This window comes from Lynx rufus, unplaced genomic scaffold (assembly GCF_022079265.1).
Source record: "Lynx rufus isolate CCGP_SWC_20201006 ecotype Redwood Valley unplaced genomic scaffold, mLynRuf1.p SCAF_3, whole genome shotgun sequence".
In the NCBI taxonomy this organism is placed as follows: domain Eukaryota; kingdom Metazoa; phylum Chordata; class Mammalia; order Carnivora; family Felidae; genus Lynx; species Lynx rufus.
In genome coordinates this window covers 100,661,500-100,674,391 of record NW_025814845.1, presented here as the reverse complement: position 1 = coordinate 100,674,391, position 12,892 = coordinate 100,661,500, and the positions used below count along the sequence as shown (strand labels likewise).

At 32.8% G+C, this 12,892-nt stretch overlaps 1 protein-coding gene across 2 annotated transcripts in view; it reads right to left on the bottom strand.

The window, feature by feature from the left end:
* Positions 1-660: 660 nt before the first annotated feature.
* ADAD1 (adenosine deaminase domain containing 1) overlaps positions 661-12,892 on the bottom strand; it is a 53,207-nt gene continuing 40,975 nt past the window's right edge. For both annotated transcript variants that reach the window (XM_047091703.1, XM_047091704.1), the window contains exons 10-11: positions 10,078-10,210; positions 661-774 (exon numbers count right to left, since the gene is read on the bottom strand). In XM_047091703.1, the coding sequence (XP_046947659.1) occupies positions 661-774; positions 10,078-10,210 (247 nt within the window). The remainder of the gene's footprint in view (positions 775-10,077; positions 10,211-12,892) is intronic.

The following is a 12,892-nucleotide window of genomic DNA, read 5'->3' as shown; positions in this document are numbered from 1 at the left end:
GAACGCTGGAAAATGGGCACTCTTTATTTAAAGTATTTATGATGATACTATTAATCAGAATAACTAACTTATGAAACTATTCTCTAACATGCTTAACATTTTTCTGCATGTATATGTGCAGTTTACATTCATAAACTTCTTTGATGTGAGGAATGATAGTTACTGATTTTTACTATTACACAAGCATGGTGATTAGCAAATATTAGGCACTCAAATGTTTGTTGAATTAATCAACAAATGAGCAAGGACTATTATTTGTATTCCTGTATTCTAATTTTTAATTGAAAAAGAAACAACAGGAGTGAAATACCAGGTCACAATGTTGAATATATTTGCTACATGGATAACTTTAAAACAAAAACTTAAAAGAAATAGAATTTTCTTTTAAACTATGAAAAGGGTAATGGCCTTATAATGCCTGTGAAAATAAATACAAAATGGCTGCATAATTAATCAGGTAGTAATTTTTCCAAAATTAAAAAAAAAGTTAAGAACCCCAATGCTTTCATGTAAATTATTATTTTCAAGCAATCTCTGGACATTGCTTTTGCATAGACTCTGGTTTTGAAAGCTGAAATCCACCAAAAATTTTTAAATATTTTTACTAGTCAAAGACACCAAAAAATAAAAGATTTTTAATATGACAATGGATTGCCTAAATCACATACTAAATTGCTCTATACAGGGAGATTTCACAATCCAGGAGCCATAGCCATGTTGCTGCAAGTAGGATTTCAACAGAGTTTTAGCTTCTTGATAGGATCCAGACATACACTATAGAAAGAAAAAAAATTGAATTATAGGATATAGGCAGAATTTGGCTTATGAAAAGTAAGTAGCCCTAATCTTGTTTCTTTGACATTTTAAAAACTACTGAAAATGTTTTTGCATTCCTATTTTTCTCGTTATTTTTGAAACTAAACATTTTCCTTTCCAACACTCCTTAAAGACATCTTTTAAACATTTTTTATTAAAATAATCATACTCATTACAGAAAACTTGAAAAGTAGAGAAAATATTAAAAAGAAAATAAAAACCACCTGTATTCCCCAAACTACAGATAACCACCATTATTATTTTGGTTTATTTCCTTTAATTTTTTATAAATGAACATATTGATGAACTTTTAAAAAAGCTTTACTGAAGTATAATTTACATACCATAAATGGAGTCACTGCAAGTATACAGTTATGATGATTTTTTTGTAAATTTATACAGGCATGCAACCACCTTATAGTCCAGTGGTAAAACAATCCCATCATCTGCGAAAAGTTCCACTGTGCTCATTTGCAGTCAATCTGTATTCCCAGCGCCAGCCAACCATGAATCTATCTAGTTTGTATTTAAAGTTTGGGTTTTTCTAGAAATTTCATAAAACGTAATTAACACAATATGAACTCTTTTGTGTCATGCTTCTTTCAGTTACCATGTTTTCAGATTAATTCATGTTGTTTCATGTATTTACAGTTGGTTCTGTTTTATTGCTGATTAGGATTCCATAATATGGGTTTATCATATTGTATATGCATTCACAAGCTGATAAACATTTGAATGTTTCCAGTTTTTGCCTATCATGAATAATGCTGCTGTAAACATTTATGTACAAGTCTTATGTGGGTGTAAGTTTTTGTTTCTCCTGGACAGATACTAGTGGAAGTGCTGGATCACATGGTTAACTATAAGTTTCCCTTTGCAAGAAACAGTCAAAATGTTTTCCAGTGTGACTGTACTATTTTACATTCTCATTCGCAGTGTAAGAGGTCTCCAGTTTCTCTGCAACAATACCTAGTATTTATTTTGTATTTTAGTGGATGTGCTACAGTATCAAACTGTGGTCTGATTTTGCATCTCCCTAATGACCAGTGAAGCTGAGCATCTTTTATCTGTGTACTAGGCTATATTCTTTGCTATATATGCACTGGGTTGGAATGCCAGGGTGGCTCAGTCAGTTGGGCATCTGATTCTTGATTTCAGCTAGGTCATGATCCCAGGGTCGTGGGATCAAGCCCCATGTTGGGCTCTGCACTGGGCATGGAGCCTGCATAAGAGTCTCCCTCCTGGGGCGCTTGGGTGGCTCAGGTGGTTGAGCATCCACTTTTGGCTCAGGTCGCCATCTCACAGTTTAGGTTTGTGAGCTTGAGCCCAGCATTATGCTGCTGTCAGCATGAAGCCCCCTTCAGATCCTCTGTACCCCTTTCTTTCTGCCCCTCCCCTGCTTGCATGCAGTCTCTTTCAATAATAAACATTAAAAAAAAAAAAAAAGGATCTCCCTTTCTCTCCACCGTTCTGCCACTCTCCTCTGCTTGGTCTCTAAAAAATACCCCCCAAAATTAAAAAAAAAAAAAAAACAACTGGGTTGTTTGCCCTGTTAATACTAAGTTGTAAAGAGTTCATTGTGTATCACAGATCCAAGACCTTTCATCAGATGTATGATTTGCCAGTATTTTCTTTCACTGTATGGCTTGTATTTTCATTTTCTTAATGATGACTTTTGAAAAGCAAGTTTTTAATTCTGGAGCCCCAGAATTATGTCTTCTTTAATTACTCTCAGCAACATCATCATTCTCAGTGTACAGATCTTGCACTTACTTTGTTAAATTCACTGCTAAGTATATTTTGTATTATTTTAGATGAAACAGTTTTCCTTATTTTTTTCTAATTTTTTTTAACATTTATTTATTTTTGAGAGACCAAGAGAGACAGAGTGTGAGCAGGGGAGGGAGACACAGAATCCAAAGCAGGCGTTAGATGCTGAGCTGTCAGCACAGAGCCCAATGTGGGGCTCCAACTCATGAACCGTGAGATCATGACCTGAGCCAAAGTTGGACGGACGCTTAACCACGCAGGCGCCCCAACAGTTCTCCCAATTTTAATTTTAGAGTGTTCATTCCTAGTACAAAAATACACAGCTTATTTTTCTACACTGTCCTTATACTGTGTACTAAATTTACACATCATATAATTGTTTGTTTTGGTAGATTCCACAGGATATTTTACATACAAGATTATATCATTTACAAATAAGAACAGTTTTTCTTCTCCCTTCCAGTCTCGATGGGTTTTCTTTTTCTTGACTTGCTGCACTTGCTAGGACCTACAGAATAATGTGGAACAGAAATGATGACAGCAGACATTCTTGTTTTCTTCCATAATCTTGGGAAGGTAGGGAGAAAAGTATTCTTTCACCACTAAGCATGATGTCAATGGTAGGTTTTTAATTTGAGGAAGTTTACTTCTATTTCTTAGTGTTTCTATAATGAACATCAGCTGTTCATTTTGTCAAATACATATTGTACATCTTTTGAGGTAATTATGTGGGTTTTAAACATGAATCTATTACATCAAATAATTTTCTGATACTAAATCAACCTTGCATTCCTGGAATAAACCTCCTTTGTGATGGTGTATAATCCTTTTTATGGGTTGCTGGATTTAGTCTGCCAATATCTTAATTCTGCATTTATGTTCCTAAGAGATACTGGTTTGTAGTCTTCATTTTTTGTGATGTTTTTATCCAGTTTCAGTATCAGGGTTATAGTGACCTCATAAAAGGAGTTGGCGAGTGTTCTCTCCTCCATTTCATGAAAGAGTTTTTGTAGGATTTGTATTTTTCTTTCTTTTTTCTTTTTTTTGCATATATGTTTGATAGAATTCACTCTGCTATTCTTTAGGGAAAGATTTTTTTTTTTTAGTTTTTATCTTAATTCCAATTAATATACAGTGTTATATTAGTTTCAGGTGTATGATATAGCAATTCAACAATTCCATACATCGCCAAGTGCTCATGGAGACAGGTGCACTCCCTAATCCCCACCACCTATTTAACCCATCCCTCACTCCAACCCCTTTGGTGACAATCAGTTTGTTCTCTATAAGAGTCTATTTCTTGGTTTGTCTCTCTTCTTAGGAAAACAATTTTAATAACTCAACTTCTTTAGTTCAATTTGGATATTCTCTTTAGTCAAGTTTTATAGTTTTTGTCTTTCTAGGAATGTGTTCATCTAATTTGTCTAATTTTTTGACAAAAGTTTGTTCATGATATTCCCTTACAATTATTTTAGCTCTTTGTGGTCTATAGTGATGACCTTTCTTTCATTACAAATTTTGATCACTTGTGTTCTCTCTTATTGGTTACTGTAAAGGATTCTCAATGTCAATTTTTTTCAATGTACCAACATTTGATTTCAGAGTTTTTCTGTTTTTTTGTTTTCTATTTCTCTGATTTCCATACTATATTATTTCCTCCCTCCTACTTTTAATTTGCTCTTCTTCTAATTTCTCAAGGTGGAAGCTCAAATAACATTTTTTTTTTTACAATTCTCTTCCTTTCTAATGTAAGGATTTAAACTATAAATTTCTAACCACTTCTTTGATTTATATTCCATACATTTTATTATGTTGTATTTTCATCCAGTTCAAGATATTTAACTTGCCTTATAATTTCTTTGACTCCTGGATTATTCAGAAGTTGTTATAATTCTCAAATGTATAACTTCTAAGATTTCATTCCATTGTTGATCTCTAATTTAATTCCAAAGTGGTAAGAACATACTTTGCATGATTTTAATCCTTTTAAACTTATTGAGACTTGCTTTGTTGCCTATACTAGATAATGTCCCATGTGTACTTAAAAAGAACATATATTCTACCATTGTGTAGAGTGTTTTGTATAGGCCAGTTTGGTTGGCACTCTTATTTAAGCCTTCTACATAGTCTTATTTTTGTCTAGTTGTTCTATCAACTGCTAAAGCAGTAATATGAAAATCTCCTACTATAATTGTAGAATTATCTATTTCACCTTTCAATACTGTCAGTTTTTGCTTATATATTTTGGAGTTCTGTTGTTACTAACACATACAATTGTTATATAATTATAAATGCCATAGCTTTTATTTTTGAAGAATTATTTTGCTGTAATTCTATAGAATTCTTGGTTGCTAGGTTTTTCTTTCAGCACTTTTCACTGCATTTCACTGCATTCTGGTCTCCATTATTTCTTTTCTAACAGCTTTAAGATGTAATTCATGTATCATAAAACTCACTCTTTTAAAGTGTATGTTTCAATGACTTTCAGTACATTCACGAAGTTGTACAACCATTACCACAGATTCCAGAAATTTTTCATCACTCTAAAAAGGAATCCTATACCCATTAGTAGTCAATCCTTATTCTCTCCTCCCCACCAGCCCCTGGAAACCACTAATCCACTGTCTCTATGAATTTGACTATTTTCATATAAATGGAATCATATTATCTGTGGCCTTTGTGTCTGGCTTCTTTCATTTAATATCATGTTTTCAAGATTGATCCATGTTGCTTATGGATGATTAAAGAGATATGCCACATTTTGTTTATCCATTCATCAGCTGATGAACATTTGGGTTGTTTCCACCTTTTGTACATTATGAACACTGCTGCTATGAACATTCATATACACGTTTTTCTGTGAATATATGTTTTCAATTCTCTTATGCATATATCTAGGTGGGGAATTCCTGGGCTACATGCTAACTCTGTATTTAACTTTTTGAGGAACTGTTAAATTATTTCCCAAAGGAACTGCATTTTACATTCCTACCAGCAATGTGTGACGATTCCAATTTCTTCACATCCTTGCCAACACTTGCTAATTAGTGTCTTTTTTACTATAGATATATCCTAGTATATGTAAAGCAGCAAACCACCGTGGTTTTCATTTACATTTCCCTAATGATTAATGATGCTGAACATCTTTTCATATTCTTATTGGCCATTCATTTATCTTCTTTATAGAAATGTCTATTTAAAATTTTTTTTTCAACGTTTTTTATTTATTTTTGGGACAGAGAGAGACAGAGCATGAACGGGGGAGGGGCAGAGAGAGAGGGAGACACAGAATTGGAAACAGGCTCCAGGCTCCGAGCCATCAGCCCAGAGCCTGACGCGGGGCTCGAACTCACGGACCGCGAGATCGTGACCTGGCTGAAGTCGGACGCTTTACCGACTGCACCACCCAGGCGCCCCTATAGAAATGTCTATTTAAACTTTGGTCATTTTATAGAGGAGTCATCTATTATTGAGTTGCAAGGCTTCTTTGTATATTGTAGACACAAGTCCCTTATCAGGTATATAATTCACAAATATTTTCTGCTAGTATGTAGCTTGCCCTTTCATTTTCTTAATAATTCTTGAAATGCAAAAGTTGTTATTATAATAAAGTCTAAAATACAAATTTTTTCTCTTATGGATATTTTTGGTAGATCTAAGAAACCTTTCTCTAACTTAAGAATACACATATTTTCTTCTATGTTTTCTCATAAGAGTTTTGTAGTTTTAACTCTTACATAGATCATCCATTTTGAGTTAATTTTTGTATATAGTGTGAGGTAGAGGTCCAAGTTCATTCTTTTCCATGTAGATTTCAAGTTGTCCCAAGACTATTTGCCAAAAAGACGATTTTTTTTTCCCACTGAATTATCTTGGTGCTCTTGTTAAAAATCAACTGACCATAAATGCCAGGATTTATTTCTCAACTATCAATTATATCCTATTGATCTATATGTTTATCCTTATGCCAGTATTACAGTGTCTTGATTACTGTGACTTTCTGGTAAGCTTTGAAATCAGGAAGTGTGAACTGTCAAACTCTATTCTTATTCAAGACTGTTCTGGTTATTTTAGGTTGGCCTCCATTGTTGCTAATGAGGAATCAGCCTTTAGATGTACTGCTCTTTGGTTGGCAACTTTTTTCTTTTGCGGTTTTCAAGATTTTCTTTGTCTTCGTCTTAAGCAGTCTGAATATGACATATCTAGATATGAATCTTTTTTAAAATTTTATTTTTAAAATTCCAATTACAGTGTTATATTAGTTTCAGGTGTGCAATATAGTGATTCAACAATTCTATACATTACTCAGTGTTCATCATTAGATAAATCTTAATCCCCTTACTTTTTCGACCCATCCCCACCCACCTTTTCTCTGGCAACCATTGGTTTGTTCTAAAGAGTCTGTCTTTTTATTTTGTTCATTTGTCTTGCTTCATAAATTCCACATGTGAGTGAAATCATATGATATTTGTCTTTCTCTGACTTATGGTTGGATTTAGAGGGCATGGATCTTTTAAAATAGTTTTTCCTTTCTTGGGAGTCTGCTGAGTTTCCTGGATCTGTTAATGTTTTTCATCCAGTTTGGGGATTTTTTCAGTAATTATTTCTTCAAATATTTTTCCCAGCCCTTTTTATTTCTTTCCCTCTGAGATTCCTAATACACATGTGTTGGTGAGCTTAATATTTTTCCACAGATCTCTGATGCTGTTTTTCATTCTTCCATTTGTTTTCATTCTTTCAAAAAAACTTTCTATTATCTTCAAAGTTTATTGATTTTTATCTGTCATCTCAAATGTACTGTTGAGCCCATCTAAATAATTTTTCATTTATTACATATTATTTCAATTCTGGAATTTTTATTTGTTGTTTTATCATTTCTATTTCTCCACTGAGATTGCCTATTTATTAATACACTTATATTTTCCATTACTTCTCCAAACATATTTATAATAGCTACTTTGAAGTTTGCTATACTCAACATTTGCTAAACTCAACAAAATCAGTTTCTATGGACTGTTATTTTTTCCTGAGTATAGGTTTCACTTTTGTGTTTTTTTTAACATATCCCAGAACTTTTGGCTTAAACTTAAACTTTTTAAATAATATATTGTAGCAAATCTGGATATAGTTTTAGTTTTTCTAAAGTTTTTTTTTTAATTTACCTTGCTTAAATTGTGACATCTGTTTGCTCCATGGTGTGCAACTGCTGCTATCTCTCCCAAGTTTTTTTATTCTTATATTTGTGTTTTAGCCTGGCTTCTGAATGCTTACCCTCTATCTACATAACTTAATGATAAACAAATGATTTCAGTTGATACTGCTCAAACACCTTAAACCTACAAGGCATCTACATTCTTCTGATCAATTTGTGTGTGTGTGTGTGTGTGTGTGTGTGTGTGTGTGAGAGAGAGAGAGATTATGTCCACAGTTCCCCCCACCTTATCCATGGTTTTGCTTTCCCTGGTTTCAGTTACCCGTAGTTAACCGCGTTCCGGAAGCAGATGATCCTCCTTCTGAGGTATCAGGAGGTCAGTAGTAGCCTTCATGCTATGTCACAATGCCTACATCATTCACCTTACTTCATTTCATCACATAAGCATTTTATCATTTCACAAGAAAAAGAAAGGTGAGTACAGCACAATAAAATATTTTGAGAAAGAGACCACACAACTTTTATTACAGTATATTATAATTGTTCTATTTAATATTATTGTTGTTAATCTCTTATTGTGCCTAATTTATAAAACACTTTATCACAGGTATGTATGTATAAGAAAACAACAGTATATATAGGGTTCAGTACTATCTGCCGTTTTAGGCATCCACTGGGGTTACTGGAAGTATCCCCCATGCATAAGGAGGGACTACTGAATTTAATGCCATAGCCAGTTCTCTTTTACACTTTCACTCTTTACTGGGTTCTCTGGGATCTTCCCTGCACAAGTGTAGTTTCTCATTCAGCCAAGGATATATGGAGAATTTATCTCAGCTCTTCTATGACTCTTTCATTTCCAAAGCCTACCTATTAAGTTACTAGTTGGTACATCACTTGCCCCAACCAGGACTGCAATCTTGGGCCAGAAAAATTGTTGATTTTCCTCATCTGTTTGTTACTAGGTTTGTAACTTTTAGCTGAAAAAGCCTCAAATTTTCACCCCCTGCACCAAATCAAGTCCACTCTTAAGTAGCAAATCTACTACTTCCAGTGGCATCCTCCCTCTAGTAAAAACTACGGTTTTTGCCATTCAAACTAGCAGAGGGGAGGGAGAAAGAAGAGGAACAGCTCTGGGTGAAGGCACCACAAACTCCTGTTATTCTTATCCAAAGTTCTAGCAGTTTTTCAAGAATATACACTTTCTGCTGTTTCTCTGTCTTCAATTCCCAGAGTTGTGAAAGGTGGTTTTTTGAGAATTTTGTCCAGTTTCATACTTTCTTTTATAAAAATGATCTGCAATTTCTTCTTGCCACCAAACCCAAAAATTGTGTAGATAAGCCTTTATACTTAAAAATGTGTATACATACCCACAAATCTGTAGTTATTATAATTTGTTTCACAGGTGGGGATTTATAGTGTGAGCATTAAGATATTGGTGAAATTAAGGGACTTTCATACAATACTAGATTATTTACTGAATTAGGCCATCAGAAACAATCTGTATTTAGTAACTTGATGTTATTAAACTTAATGTGATGGGTATGTCATATTATGATAACATGGTTCATGTCAGACTATTCCGAATGAAAAAAGCAGATTCAAAAACATCCAGTATGAACTTAATATTTTAAAATTTATGTAAATATACACACACACACACACACACACACATACACACACACACATATATATATGCATGACACAGGTGACAAAAACTGAAATAATGTGCTTATAACATGCAATAGCTCTTAATCTTATAAAAGATTAAGAACATTATAATTTGAATAGTAGGAATGATTACAAGTAGTATTTTTCCTTTGTATTTAAAAAAATTGGCAAATTCTCTATACGTTACATTTGTAATACTAAAAACAGAATATTTTTAAAGAGAGAAAAAGGCTCTGTGAATCACCAACCTAATCAGGTCCAAGTCACATGCTGAAATTAAAGCTATTTCACAACTTTGAAATAGGAAAATTAATTTATATGGGTATTTTAATGTATTATTTTAAAATACGTAACCTCTAAAGTTAACACAGTTAACACCTACAGAAAAAAAATTCATTACCATTTTGTTTCTCTGGATATGAAAGCAGGTTTTGACTGATATCATCAAAGTATGTACCTACCAACTAAGGTCACTACTTTAAGTGGCAACACTCATTTACACATCCAATTTCTGGCATAGTCATTTAAAAATGAATTTTACCAGTACATGGCAATACCTTAGAGTCAGGTACTATTCAACCAACTTCTGCTGTGTATCATCATCAAATTACATTTTTGTTGTCTTAAATTTGATTTCTATAATCATTTTCATTCCTTGAAGGACTTACCTTTGCTGCATGGTATGTACTAGCTTCAAGTAAATCTTCTTTTTTAGCTTCTTTGGCAAGCAGGTTAAATCGACTTAACATTGCAGCCTTACAAAGCCGACTTGCCATTGACACACCACTTTTAAATGGGGAACTAAAGTAGGAAGGAATGAAACATTCATCATTATTCAAGGATATATGTTGACACTGTAGAGAGTAAAATCAACACAGAATCTACAAATATTTTTCTCAGTTATGTACAATGCAATTTACATGAAAATTGTTCTGAATATTTAATTATTTTCTGAAGCTTATTTCTTTTATTAAATTGCAGTTTTAGTTACTATAGTGTTGCATTAAAAATTAAAGAAGATGGACATTGGAGCATTTTATTGTTTGAAGCAAAATTAATCTATTTTGATCCAAATTAAAACAACGGTTTTACCAGAATTGACTGGAAAAAAGCAGAGAAATATTTTCTGGAACTGATGAAAATGTCCTGCACTTTGGAGTGATGGTTACACAGGTATATACATATATCAAAAATCATGAAACTGTGCAGTGCATTTCACTGTATGTAAATTTAACTCACTAAAAAGTAAAATATCTACACCCCTTCTCATGACCTCCCATATTTGCATACGTGCATGTAGATATATTTTTTGTTTCTAATAAAAGCGGGTCCACAGACTATGAAAGTTTTTGCTATTGTAACTCTCTCTTCGTTGTATCTTCTTGCATTAGCTGTTCTTGTGATTACAAAAATTGCCCAAATCCTTTCTTCCTCCCTGTGTTCATGCTCTTTATAATGTGACTTTTCAAATTCTCCTCTCAATAACTGTGGTTAATTTCTCCTCCCCTTGAATTTGGTCTAGCTTTGTGACTTATTTTGAACAGAATAGATGATGTGTCAGTTCTGAGCCTGGGCCTCATAGGTTTGTGTTCTCATTCTCTAGGGAATCCTCTGCCAAATGAGCCAGCTAGGACTAATCTACAAGAGGTTGAGATAACATATGGACCAGAGTCCCGTCATCCCTCTAAGATCAGCCAAATTGACTTTCAATTGACCTAGAGCTAACTCCAGACGAATGAGGGAGTCTAACCAAATCCAGCTCAGGTGACCTAAAAACTTGTGAGCAGTAATAACTGGTTATTTTAAGTTTTGAGGTAGTTTTAACCACGTTTTGAGGTAGTTTATATACAGCAGTAGTTAACGTACCCTCTGGTGTATGAAATCTGTTGTGTGATATCTTTATTAATATTTTCACCAAGATAACCTTTTGTTGTAGTTTTTCCAATGATTCTTCAGCTTTTCAGGTATAAATGATACTATATGCAAATAAAGGTAATTTTACCTCCTTCTTTTCAATATTTTATAGCCTCTCACTTCTTTCTCTTGTCCAAATGCTTTCAGTAAAAGATTAAATAGCAGTAACAGTAAACAATAATGTCTGTTCTGGATGTTAGAGGAAATGCTTCTGAGATTTCCTCATCAATCATGATGATACTTCTAATAAAGACACATTTTATCTTTAACAAAAGTATCAAAATATTCCTTTTTTATTATCTTTATCTAGATAGTTGAATATCTGTATTATGTGCCTTCTTAGAATTTATAGAGAGGAATATTTGGGGTATTTCCCTAGAACAATTATTATGACAAATTATTTTAATAAGAATTTCTAATGTGGTATTATTTCTATTATGTTAGTACTATCCTCAAATTCCTAGAAAAAATACCAATTGGTATTGCTGTATAAAATATATATATATTTTTAATATACTACTACATTCTGCTTCCTAATATTTTATACATAAATTTCGCTCAGATATAAAAGAAAGTTTAGCCTGTAACTTTTGTGAGGGGAGGGCATCAATCTTCTATCCTATTTAAGTACAGTGGTATACCTGCTTCATAAAAGGATTTTGAAGTTTTCTATCTTTAGATAGCATTGGAAATGTCTAGTATTTAAGATTTAAAAAATTCCTCTGAACCACCGGAGAATGGTGCCTTCTTTGAGAACAGTTAGGGCATCTTCTTGATAACTTTTATTATGAAAACAGTGTTTAGATTTTTCCCTCTTCTGTACCAGTTATAGAAATAATTTTTTCCTAGAAATGTATGCATTTCACAAGATTTTCAAATATATTTACATGGTTGACCAAAGAAGTTTTTTAGGATTCTTTCAATCTTCTATTTTTGTAAATTACTCCCTTTTTGTTAAATGAGATTAATAAATGACATTTGCCAGAATCAGCTTTTTATGATTACTTACAACTTGTTTGTGCTCTAGCTCTTTAATTTACATTCCTTTTATTGATTTTTTTCATTCTGCTTGATTTCCATTATTTGTTGATATAAGCATTTAAAGTACTGATTTTCTATTCAGCTTTGCTTTAGCTATATCCTACAAGTTCTTACATGAAATGCTTTCAATATCCTTGTATTCTAAATATTATGAAGTTTCATTTTACATTTCCTCTTTGAGCCAAAAGTTAAGAGTATTTTTCCCAATAAATTTCTAGTATCCTGATTTTAGTATTTATAGATTTACTATATTACAAATACTATCTACACATTGCTTCTTTTAGAATTTGAAATTTTCTTTGTGGCCTAACATAGGATGAATTTTTTTCAGTATTCTACAGGTTCTTGAAAAGTAGGTATATTTTACATTTTTATGGTGCAAAGTTTCATAAGTTAAGCAAATCTATCTTTTTGTTATTAAAAACCACTATATCCTTGCTTATTGTCTATCTGCTAATGAAAGAGGTCAATTATGGTCTCAACTAGTGGTGGATCTTAATTTTTCCTCCTTTTCTGTAACTTCTGCTA